The sequence below is a fragment of the Pleurodeles waltl genome, chromosome 6, assembly GCF_031143425.1.
Source record: "Pleurodeles waltl isolate 20211129_DDA chromosome 6, aPleWal1.hap1.20221129, whole genome shotgun sequence".
In the NCBI taxonomy this organism is placed as follows: domain Eukaryota; kingdom Metazoa; phylum Chordata; class Amphibia; order Caudata; family Salamandridae; genus Pleurodeles; species Pleurodeles waltl.
Window position 1 is genome coordinate 1,701,764,026 of NC_090445.1, and position 13,227 is coordinate 1,701,777,252.

The 13,227-nt window shown below is 47.5% G+C and overlaps 1 protein-coding gene across 1 annotated transcript in view; it reads right to left on the minus strand.

Annotated features, from left to right (window-relative positions):
- LOC138301815 (E3 ubiquitin-protein ligase TRIM39-like) overlaps nucleotides 1–13,227 on the minus strand; it is a 91,127-nt gene that overhangs the window by 11,065 nt on the left and 66,835 nt on the right. Inside the window, exon 5 of the mRNA XM_069242314.1 lies at nucleotides 5,359–5,411. Within this exon, the coding sequence (XP_069098415.1) occupies nucleotides 5,359–5,411 (53 nt within the window). The remainder of the gene's footprint in view (nucleotides 1–5,358; nucleotides 5,412–13,227) is intronic.

Genomic DNA, 13,227 nt, shown 5'->3' on the forward strand with positions numbered 1-13,227 from the left:
AAGAAATTAGCAGAAAGACAGAAACAGAAGGCAAGAAACTAGCAGAGAATCACTAACAGAGGGCAAGAAACAGGCAGAAAGCCACAAACAAATGGCAAGAAATGAGTAGAAAGGCAGAATCAGAGCGCAAGTAATGATGCAGCGTTGGGTTATTATAGGGGGTTGGCCACAGGGCCTGGATGCAGGCCAGGCCCTGCGGCCACCCTCTGTTGAGCATGGCCAAAGGCTGTGCACAATGTGGGTTTGGTTGGTTATAGAAGCTTGGTCGTCAACCCCCATTGCACACAGCCGAAGGCCATGCGTGGCGGTTGTTGGATTAACGTATAGCAATTAAAATAACTTTAAGTTAAATAAAACATAGAAATTCACTGAAAAAAACAAAGGTTACAGGGACGTTATAGTTAGGAAATAGAATTAAATAAACCATAGAAATTTACAGAAAAAAAAATCAAAGGTTACAGGGACGTCATAGTTAGGTTCTGAATTTATGGCAAGGGCACGAGTTATAGTTACTTGAAATAACCCTAACTAAAATTGCTGAATTTCTACAGTTTTGGGTGAGTAAATTTAGAACCTAACTATTAAGTCTCTGTAACCTTGTTTTTTTCAATAAATTATATTATATTTAGGTATATTTTATATATGTATACATTACTATGATTATTTATATTTAATATATATTATTATATACTTTATTTTTAAATTATTTACATATTTATTTATACATTATTATATATTTATATATCATTTTGTTATGTTTATAATAATTATTTATTATCTCAGTTTAAGCAGAGCACTGTTTCTTTGTGATTGTCACATTTCCGTTTTGTTCAGAATCAATCATGTCATGTTGATTACAAAAAATATTCAAGTAAACTTTACTCATACATTTAAATTGTATTCATTTATGTATAAAACAGATTTTTTTAGCCTGCAAATATTTGTAAAATATACAATTTGGTCCTCTTACTGAGGGTGTCCCATGGATGTCCAAGGGGAATTGGAACGGAACTGCACCTGACATAAGCCAGGAGGAGCAGACAAGGTTCCCTCACTGTGCCCGATGCCACTAAAGAAGCCTTTTAATGTCCTAATTCTGAGAAAATCATAGTCCTGTGTCATTCAATTGAACTGTATTTAAATCCCATGTCCCTTTAAAGAAGCTGTATATCGCTCTCTCTCTCTCTCTCTCTCTATATATATATATATATATATATATATATATATATATATATATATATATAGGGCCCCATGCCCTGCTGCACCCCACCTGCTTATTTTAACATCTCAGTGAGCCCACCTTCACCTGAAGTCCTCTCTATCTCCATCCGTCACCAGGGCTACAAGCCAGTTAAGAGCGCTCAGCAGACTGCTGGAGCACAGGTGCCCTTTAAAACTTAAAGAAACAGACTCCTAACTCAGCCCCTCCTAAGAGACTCAGGGGGTGATTCCGACTGGGGCGGCCGCCCGCCAGCCCAGCGGGAAACCCCTCCCCACGAGGAAGCCGGCTCCGAATGGAGCCGGCGGAGTGGGTATGTGCGACGGGTGCAGTTTGCACCCGTCGCGTATTTCAGTGTCTGCATTGCAGACACTGAAATACACAGTGGGGCCCTCTTACGGGGGCCCCTGCAGTGCCCATGCCATTGGCATGGGCACTGCAGGGGCCCCCAGGGGCCCCGCGGCACCCCCTACCGCCATCCTGTTCCTGGCGGGCGAACCGCCAGGAACAGGATGGCGGTAGGGGGTGTCAGAATCCCCCATGGCGGCGCAGCAAGCTGCGCCGCCATGGGGGATTCCAAGGGCAGCGGAAAACCGGCGGGAGACCGCTGATTTTCCTTGTCTGACCGCGGCCGAACCGCCGCGGTCAGAATGCCCGGCGGGGCACCACCAGCCTGTTGGCGGTGCTCCCGCATCCCCGGCACCGGCGGTCCTTGACCGCCGGGGTCGGAATGACCCCCAGAATTCTTGTCCAGGCAGGCGGGCGTAGGGGAGGCGTTTAAATGCTCAACAGCTGAGAGAGTGACACGGGACCCCACTCAATGCATCAAGTCTAGGCGTGCGCTCGCAGCTCTGATACAGGTTGGAAGAGAGAGGCCAGAACACGACGGACGCATGTGCAGGCAGCAATCGAGAGAGGACTAAGGTCCTTGCGCTACCGTGCTCCATCTCCCTGCCTCTTGGCGCCGAAGTAGAAATAAAAGACCACCAAGCAAGAAGTCGGTCGCTGATTTGCAAACACAATAGTCAGGCAGATATTAAGAGCACAATAGCAACAAATATTAGGAGCATAGGCAAAAACACTTCGGAGTACTTATCTGTTGCGAAAAGAAGCAAAGGAAGAGGATGTATAATGGCTCCAACAAGTTATATACAAGTATTTGTGTTGTGATTGGTGCAGAGGACATGATGTCATACTGTTTGTGATGGCAAATCTAGTTTTTATGACAGTTTTATTTTTATTTGCTGCTGTGGGTTTGAAGTTTACTGAACAGCAAAGAAGGAGAAGCATAATCCAAAGCTTCCGATCCTGACATAGAATATAGAGAAAGAAAGAGATAGAGTTAATGCAAAGAGTCCATGACCATAGAGATGTAATGTACAGAGATCCTGTCACCATCACTGCAGAGACAAGACCACAGAGAGTCAATACAGAGAGTCCACGACCATAGAGATGTAATTTACAGAGATCCAGTCACCATCATTGTAGATAGAGAGGTCATAGAGAGTCAATATAGAGAGTGCACAATCATAGAGATGTAATGTACAAACACTTACAAAACTATATCGTGACATGCGATGTTCTGTCCCTTGATATTCTTGACATCACAATATTTTTTACAATATATTTGTCTCCAAGGATATTTTTGAGATGGTTTTAAGATCGTGCACTGTAGAAACACTCATAGGAAGTGGGTCAGAATATCTTACTGAACTCCACTGCCCTGTCAGAAAGCTTGGGCCCAAAGATTCCTATTTCGACTTTAATGTCAACACAGATTTTATTGACAACTGGAGTTTCTGCCCGAACTGGTATTCCAAGTGAAGCACTATTTCCACGAGCAGCATTACTGCATTACAGGGACGCATTTTGCTGGATAAACTCTGGAAGAAACTGTATCAGGAAAATAACAAGTGGTGCACCAATACTGAGGCGGTGTGTGTGTGTGTGAATGCATGTCATGTTGTGTACGTGTGACTGCACAGTCTGAGTGTAGAATGTTAGGGATGGTCTTAGGAACCATCTGCATGGGTAGGTGCTAGACCTTAGAACATAGAACGTGTTATGGGAGAATCATCTGGACACGCACTCTGAGGTAATAGCCCATCCATAAAGAAAATCTCAGAACACTGCAGAAACTGAGCAGCACCAATCTACAATCTCTCTGGTATCAATAATTTAAGGTGTGAAATGACTGCATCTGAGCATAGAATGAATGTCAAAGGAATGAAAGGAAAGTCTAACAGAGGAAATGGGGCAGTGGATAAATTGAGTGGGGAGAAAAACAGGTGTGGAAAACAATATACCTGAAGGCCATGAAATTCCCAAGTACCTTTAAAAACAGATGAAATGTACATGGGTTACAGATACAAACCCAGTAATTGCACCTTGAGTGCTTATTGCCATCAAAAAACATTAGGGCCTGATTTACATCTTGGCAGGGTTGCCACCAAACCGTTGCAGCAGGGGACCCGAGGAGACCGTCAAGGTGACAGTGTTCCACCCGCCATATTTAGTAGTATTATGGCTGAGCCGCAGAATGCCACAATGAAGTGCTCTTCCTAGCTGTCAGGCCGGCAGGTTCCCGCTACCTGTATTTAGATGTTACAGTCCTGCCGGCGGTGTACTGGCGGCGGTGGGCTGACGGAGGGAGGACATCGCTGGACCCAACGGACATCGTACAATGACAATGGCTGTGAAATACAGTTAAGTCACGCACACACTGTACCAAAGCCAAATGTGTCCCCCTGCATAATACACGGCACAACACACCACTTACACACTTTTATCTATAGCCATTCCCCCACAACATCTACACGCGCAAACACACATTGATGTACATCCATGGCACAACATACACACACTATTGGTGCTGCACCCACACACCACACAACCTCAACAACCAACACAACTACACACTCACACACAAGCACAACTACATACATCATGACAATGACTGTCACACAACAACAAGCACCATATGTTGCACGCAGCAGCACAACACATAACATACCATACACAACAACATCCATGCCATATGCAAGTGGCTTACATACTGACACAACCACATCTCCACTCCAGCTCCCTCCACCTCACCCAGCCAATCGTATCGCCCATACACATACACGTACGAGTCACACACACAACTTGATTTACATGACAGGCACTGGTCCCCTAGCAATGTGCACACATTAGCACAGTTGACAAGTGTGTTTGGACTGTCATTGTGGTCCCAGCATTCATTTGGCAATGAATACTGGCACCATAATGACAGGTCTGTATGTGTACAATATGTGTTGTACATCAGTGAGTCCCCATTTGTGTCTGACCCACTCATGTCCCCAACATATGCATGTCACAGTAATTTCAAAAAATTACTGTGACACGTATCTGTCTGCACTGGTCCCGTAGTAATGAGCAGTGAGTCCCAAATGTTCTTAACCAATGTGGGTTCCATACCTTCATGTCCAGAAACGGGGGCGGTCACATTTTGTTCTGGCTCCCATGGCAGTAGGGGTGGAGGGTCCTGTCCAGCCGAAAACTGAAGTGGAATTAAGAGAAAAGGTGAGTTTTCACCCCTTTTCTCCTAATCCACCAAGTCAGAAGTTGAGGTCGGAACGCCACTTTGTGCTTGGCGGTAAGGCACATCCAAAGCTGCTAGGCAGAATGTGTAGCTTACGTCCCACCGTCAGCCACTATTTACTATGACAACGTCGCGGTGGATAGGAATCCATGGCGGGTGGTTGGCAGGATGCGGGTAGGTTAAAGTGTATGGGACCGCCAGCATCAAAATCTGGCGGGTGAACCCCCAAGGCTGTGGGCAGGTTTTCTATCAGAAAACTGACGGTGGGACAGTGACCACAATGATCTAAATCAGTCCCTTATTTGCTTTTAATGTAATTTGTTTATCTTGTCTTGAGCTGAATTGGTTCAGTGCTTGTTTTAGTATGATTACAGTTTGTGTTCATAGTTTGGTGTCTTGTTATGGAGGTATGTGTGTGCAATATCAACCACATAGCTCGAACATACCATACCGTACTGCACGGTACCATTCTGTACTGTACCATACCATAGCATACCATACCATACCATCATAGTGAACAGTAACATACAAGTTTATCCAGTGCAATCCTATTTACCTTTATAACTCTTCAACACAATCTCTGGGCACTGAATCCTCACATTATTACACCTGAAACAACACACAAATCATCTTTGTATTAAAGAGCAATGACAGCTCCAGGAACAAAAAATGAACATCACATAAGACCCATTTGAAATATGACATGTAATCACAGGAGATTCTACACAGCAGTAGGCAGTACATGAAATTCATACAAGGCAGCCAAAGAAATAACAATATCTGCTTGTAATATCTTACATGTGTGCATCCGGCGATGCCTTGAATTCAAGGGTGTGAGTGTTCTAGGAGCAACATTTAGATCTGTGAGAGCAGTTGTGCATCCTACAATGCCGTAGAATATGAAATCAAAGCTGTACAATGTTACGTAGCTTTCTGGTGGAGATTGAACTATATAGTTTACAAATACCTTCTATATGCACAGTCCTGCCACCAATGCAACATTGCCAAGCTCCACTCCTGTTACGTAAACCCTGTCATCACTGCTCTAGAACCTTGGAACAGTAGCACATAATCCATTTCACTATAAACCCTGCCATCACTGCTCTAGAACCTGGGATGGATTAGCACATAATCCATGTCACAGTAAACCACATAATCACTGGTCTAGAACATTGGAAGGATTAGCACACAATCCATGTCACTGTAAACCACATAATCACTGGTCTAGAACACTGGAAGGATTAGCACACAATCCATGTGTAGGAAATTGCCCTTGTTGACATGGTTACCCCCCACATTTCCCCTCATATTGATGCCAACTTGACTGAGAGTGTGCTGGGATTCTGATAATCAGGCCCAGCACTAGTGTTCTTTCCCAAAAACTGTACCATTGTTCCCACAATTGGCACACCCCTGACACCCAGTTAAGTCCCTTGTAAAAGGTACCCATGGTAACAAGGGGCCTGTGGCCAGGAAAGTCCCCAAGGGCTGCAGCATGTATTATGCCACCCAGGGGGACCCCTCACGAAGCCCATGCACACTGTCATTGTAGATTGTGTGTGGTGGGGAGATAAAGGCAAAGTCGACACAAACCACTGCCTGTGACATAGGTAAGTTGTTGGGTTCTTCTGTTGAGTCTCGTATGCGTTCTGGAATGCTTTGGGCACAAGACTCGACAGAGGAGAACGGAGGGAGAATGGTTGGGATGGTGACCAAGGTGGTTGTGGTGTAGCGCTGTCCTGTCTTCATCGATTATAAATAAACTTACCTTATAAAGCCTACGCTTCAACGGTGATGAGGGACGGCAGGACAGCGTGTTTTTCCACTTGTGCACTCCTCGGCCGTTGCAACATTGTGGCAGCCTTCCAACAGGCAGTGGACTTGACGGACGTCTCCTGTGCTAGGTGCGGCTCTTCTTTCTTCCTGCTGGCCGTCGTGGCGCTTTTGCGACCGGGAGGTGTGTTTCAGCCCGGTGGATTTTGGGGCAGAAGTGGCAAGGGTAAGTGCTGGTGGCGCACCAAGTTGAAAACGCCAGCGCCTCGCACAGACGTTGTCGGAGTAGCGAGGTGCAGAGGCTGCCTTGCTCACACGAGCTGCCTCGCGCACGCGTACGCCGCATCATCAGGATGTTTCAGCAGAGTTTTGTCTCCTAGGCAACGGAGACGCCTTCAGAGTCTTGTCTCCTAGGCAACGGAGACGCCTTCACCGCAGCACCCGCGGTGCTGTGCGATCTAGGAGATTTATTATGGTCTTCTCCTAGGCAACAGAGACTCTTTCACCTTGGTATTCGCAATTTGTTTTGGTCTTCACAGCTTCAGGGAAGACTACTTCAATGGTGATACGCACTCCATAGTTTCAATTTTATAAACTTTTATTAGGTCATAGTTATAGGGAAGACATTTCAACGGTGATACGCACACCTTGTTCAATAAGCGTGTCATTGCTTTTTAATTACAGTGCTTTACGGTGATACTCACACCTTAGATTCAACGTTATCAACTCTTATCAATTTATTTTTAAACAGTGGTACGCATACCTTGTTCTATACTTTGTATGTACTCCTAACTTACTCGTAACTTTACTGTGCAGCACTCCATCATTCCTCCTCCTGTTTTTTCTCCTGATCCGGTTTCATCAGAAGCGGATTGGGATTCGTGGAAGGAAGGTTTTGAAGCCTACCTGGATGCTCTTGATGGTGACTCCTTTACTCATAAAAAAAAGTTTGACATTCTACGTCATTGTTTAGGACCAGACGGTCGTAAAATTTTAAAACACATTCCCCAAGTTTGTGTTCCATTGGCTGAGGGAGAGGGCGATGGAGGAATTGACGAAAATGCTTCTGCCATTAAGTCACTTGATGTTAGATTTAAAGCATGTAAAAATGTCATTATGGAGAGGCACAAATTTTACAAGAGAGTACAGGTTCCTGGTGAACCTGTTGCGAGCTTTGTGGGGGCTTTGAGAATGTTAGCTGTGTCATGTGATTATAAAGCGTGTGAGGATGAAATGATAAGGGATCAACTGGTTGAGAAAACTAATAATAAGAAGGTACAAGAAACTCTGTGGTCTACTCCAAACTTAACATTAGAGAAGGTGGTGGAAATCGCTACCAGAACTGAGAGTACTGCTATGTTCATGGAACAGATTAACACAGCTAGTGATAAGGACTCACATCAGAGGGTGTCTCTAATTAAACAGAAGTTTAACAAAACTCATATGAATGTCAGACCTGAAACACCTGTTTGGAAGGAGAATTCTAAGAAGCTAGAATGTTTTAGATGTGGTAGTTCTTCTCATTTAGGTAATGCGAATAGTTGCCCTGCAGTAGGAAAGAAATGTTCCAAGTGTTTCAAAATTGGGCATTTTGCTAGGGTCTGTAGGGCCACTAATAGGACGCGATCCCGCTCAAAGGACAAAGGGCCAGATGTAGGAAACGTTTAGCGACTCGCAAACGGCAAAAATTGCCGTTTGCGAGTCGCTAAACGCGTTTCCCTATGCAGAAATGCATATTGCGAGTCGGCACCGACTCGCAATATGCATTTCAGAATCGCAAATAGGAAGGGGTGATTCTGAGTGGTATGCAATACCATTTGCGACCGCATATGCGGTCGCAAATGGTGTCGCAGTTACCATCCACTTCAAGTGGATGGTAATCCACTCGCAAATGGGGACCCCTTCCACTTTGTCAATGCACCCACAAATATTTTTTCAGGGTAGGTAGTGGTCCAAGGGACCACTACCTGCCCTGAAAAAAACCGAAACTAAAGGTTTCGGATTTTTTTTTTAAGTGCAGCTCGTTTTCCTTTAAGGAAAACGGGCTACACTTAAAAAAAAAATAACTGCTTTATTTAAAGCAGTCACGAACATGGAGGTCTGCTGACGACAGCAGGCCTCCATGTTTGCGAGTGCCTAGACTCGCTATGGGGCCACAATTAGCGACCCACCTCATGAATATTAATGAGGTGGGTCATTGCGACCCCATAGCGAGTTGCAGACGGTGTCTGAGACACCGTTCTGCATACCAATTTGCGAGTTGCAAATTGCGAGTCGGAAGGACTCGCAATTTGCAACTCACAAATTGGATTTTTCCTACATCTGGCCCAAAGTTCTTAAACTACAATCAATCAATCAATCAATCAATTAATTTGTAAAGCGCGCTACATATCCGTGAGGGTTTCAAGGCGCTAGGAGGGGGGTGCTACTACTGCTCGAAGAGCCAAGTCTTGAGTAGTTTTCTGAAGGAAAGAAGGTCCTGGGTCTGTCGTAGATCCGGCGGGAGGGTGTTCCAGGTCTTGGCGGTGAGGTAAGAGAATGATCTGCCGCCGGAAGATTTGCATTGAATACGGGGGACGGAGGCAAGGGCGAGGTTAGCGGAGCGGAGATGACGGGTGGGGGTGTAGAAGCTGAGTCTGTTGTTCAGGTATGATGGTCCGTGTTGTGGAGTGCCTTGTGTGCATGGGTGAGGCGCTTGAAGGTGATCCTCTTGTTGAAGGGGAGCCAGTGAAGGTCTCTTAGGTGGGAGGTGATGTAGCAGTAGCGAGGGATGTTGAGGATGAGTCGGGCAGAGGCATTTTGGATGCGTTGAAGGAGTTTGGATGAGATACCGGTGTTGAGGGCGTTGCCGTAGTCGAGTCTGTTGCTGACGAGGGCCTGGGTTACTGTTTTTCTTGTTTCTGTTGGGATCCATTTGTAAATTCTGCGAAGCATGTGGAGGGTGTTGTAGCAGGAGGAGGAGATGGCGCTGACCTGCTTTGACATGGAGAGTAAGGAGTCGAGGGTGAAGCCAATGTTTTGTGCGCTGTCGGTGGGCGTCGGTGGGGGACCCAGCGTGGACGGCCATCATTAGTTGTCCCAGGCAGAGGGCTGAGGACCTCTGTTTTGTTCGAGTTCAGTTTTAGCCGGCTGTCTCTCATCCAGTCGGCGATGGCTTTTAGTCCCTCGTGGAGGTTAGTTTTGGCGGTGTGCGGGTCCTTGGTGAGGGAGAGGATGAGTTGGGTGTTGTCGGCGTAGGAGATGATGTTGAGGTTGTGCTGACGCGCCACTTGTGAGAGGGGGGCCATGTAGATGTTGAACAGCATTGGGCTGAGCCCTGGGGTACGCCGCAGATGATGTTGAAGGCTTTGGATTGGTACAGGGGGAGGCGGTCTCTTTGGGTTCTGCCGGCGAGGAAGGATGCAGTCCATCCGAGGGTCTGGTCCTGGATTCCTGCTGCGTGGAGGCAGGATTTTAGGGTGTGGTGACGTACGGTGTCAAAGGCGGCTGATAGGTCTAGGTGGATGAGGGCTGATGTTTCTCAATTGTCGAAGTGGCTTCTGATGTCGTCTGTGGTGGCAAGGAGGGCGGTTTCGGTGCTGTGGTTGCGTCTGAAGCTGGACTGGGAGGGGTCGAGGTTGTTGTTGTCTTCGAGGTACCGAGTGAGCTGAGTGTTGACGATTTTCTCGATGACCTTCGCCGGGAACGGGAGAAGAGAGATGGGCCAGAAGGTTTTCAGGTCCTTGGGGTCCGCCTTTGGTTTTTTGAGAAGGGCGTTGATTTCGGCGTGTTTCCAGCTGTCCGGGAATCTTGCAGTTTCTAAGCAGATGTTGATGGCTTTCCGTAGGTGTGGTGCGATGGCCGTGTCTGCTTTGTTGAAGATGTGGTGTGGGCAGGGGTCTGATGGTGATCCGGAGTGGATGGAGTTCATGATCTTGTTGGTTTCGTCGTCGCTGATGTTGGTCCAGGAGGTCAGTCGGCTGGAGCGGGTGGAGTTCATGGTGAGTGGGGTAGGAGCATCTGGAGTGTGAGGGGAGTTGAAGCTGTCGTGGATGTCCGTGATTTTTCGGTGAAATGTGGTTGCTAGGGCGTCGCAAAGTTCTTGGGAGGGGGTGATGTCGTTGATGGTGGTGTTAGGGTTGGAGAGTTCTTTTACGATGCTGAAAAGTTCTTTGCAGTCGTGGGCGTTGTTTTCTAGGCAGGTTTTGAAGGAGGATCTTTTTGCTAGCCTGATGAGTTGGTGGTGTTTGCGTGTGGCATCCTTGAAGGCTGTGTGGTTGTCTGGAGTGCGTTCGAGTAGCCATATTTGCTTGAGTTTTCAGCAGTGGGGTTTGAAGGCTTGGAGGTCGTCGGTGAACCAGGTGGCTTTTTTGTTGATGTGGTTGTTGGAGGGTTTTCTGAGTGGAGCAAGGCGGTCGGCGCAGTTGGTGATTGTAGGAAAGTACCATCTTGCCTGGCATGTTACCCCCATATTTCACTGTATATATGTTGTTTTAGTTGTATGTGTCACTGGGACCCTGCCAGCCAGGGCCCCAGTGCTCATAAGTGTGCCCTGTATGTGTTACCTGTGTTATGACTAACTGTCTCACTGAGGCTCTGCTATCCAGAACCTCAGTGGGTATGCTCTCTCATTTCTTTCCAAATTGTCACTAACAGGCTAGTGACCAATTTCACCAATTTACATTGGCATACTGGAACATCCTTATAATTTCCTAGTATATGGTACTGAGGTACCCAGGGTATTGGGGTTCCAGGAGATCCCTATGGGCTGCAGCATTTCTTCTGCTACCCATAGGGAGATCTGACAATTCTTACACAGGCCTGCCAGTGCAGCCTGAGTGAAATAACGTCCACGTTATTTCACAGCCATTTACCATTGCACTTAAGTAACTTATAAGTCACCTATATGTCTAACCTTTACCTGGTAAAGGTTGGGTGCTAAGTTACTTAGTGTGTGGGCACCCTGGCACTAGCCAAGGTGCTCCCACATTGTTCAGGGCAAATTCCCCGGACTTTTGTGAGTGCGGGTACACCATTACACGCGTGCACTATACATATGTCACGACATATGTATAGCGTCACAATGGTAACTCCGAACATGGCCATGTAACATGTCTAAGATCATGGAATTGTCACCCCAATGCCATTCTGGCATTGGGGAGACAATTCCATGATCCCCGAGTCTCTAGCTCAGACCCGGGTACTGCCAAACTGCCTTTCCCGGGGTTTCACTGCAGCTGCTGCTGCTGCCAACCCCTCAGACAGGTTTCTGCCCTCCTGGGGTCCAGCCAGGCCTGGCCCAGGAAGGCAGAACAAAGGACTTCCTCAGAGAGAGGGTGTTAAACCCTCTCCCTTTGGAAAAAAGGTGTTAGGGCTTGGGAGGAGTAGCCTCCCCCAGCCTCTGGAAATGCTTTGATGGGCACAGATGGTGCCCATCTCTGCATAAGCTAGTCTGCACCGGTTCAGGGATCCCTCAGCCCTGCTCTGGCGCGAAACTGGACAAAGGAAAGGGGAGTGACCACTCCCCTGACCTGCACCTCCCCTGGGAGGTGCGCAGAGCTCCTCCAGTGTGCTCCAGACCTCTGCCATCTTGGAAACAGAGGTGCTGCTGGCACACTGGACTGCTCTGACTGGCCAGTGCCAGCAGGTGACGTCAGAGACTCCTTCTGATAGGCTCCTTCAGGTGTTGCTAGCCTATCCTCTCTCCTAGGTAGCCAAACCTCCTTTTCTGGCTATTTAGGGTCTCTGCTTTGGGGAATTCCTTAGATAACAAATGCAAGAGCTCATCAGAGTTCCTCTGCATCTCTCTCTTCACCTTCTGCCAAGGAATCGACTGCTGACCGCGCTGGAAGCCTGCAAAACTGCAACAAAGTAGCAAAGACGACTACTGCAACCTTGTAACGCTGATCCTGCCGCCTTCTTGACTGTTTTCCTGGTGGTGCATGCTGTGGGGGTAGTCTGCCTCCTCTCTGCACTAGAAGCTCCGAAGAAATCTCCCGTGGGTCGACGGAATCTTCCCCCTGCAACCGCAGGCACCAAAGAACTGCATCACCGGTCCTCTGGGTCTCCTCTCAGCACGACGAGCGAGGTCCCTTGAACTCAGCAACTCTGTCCAAGTGACTTCCACAGTCCAGTGACTCTTCAGTCCAAGTTTGGTGGAGGTAAGTCCTTGCCTTCCCACGCTAGACTGCATTGCTGGGAACCGCATGTTTTGCAGCTACTCCGGCTCCTGTGCACTCTTACAGGATTTCCTTTGTGCACAGCCAAGCCTGGGTCCCCGGCACTCTAACCTGCATTGCACAACCTCCTGAGTTGTCCTCCGGCGTCGTGGGACTCTCTTGTGCAACTTCGGGTGAGCACCGATTCACTCCACTTCGTAGTGCCTGTTCCGGCACTTCTGCGGGTGCTGCTTGCTTCTGAGTGGGCTCTTTGTCTTGCTGGACGCCCCCTCTGTCTCCTCACAGAATTGGCGACATCCTGGTCCCTCCTGGGCCACAGCAGCATCCAAAAATCCTAACCACAAGCTTTGCAGCTAGCAAGGCTTGTTTGCGGTCTTTCTGCACGAAAACACTTCTGCACGACTCTTCACGACGTGGGACATCCATCCTCCAAAGGGGAAGTTTCTAGTCTTTGTCGTTCTTGCAGAATCCACAGCTTCTACCATCCGGTGGCA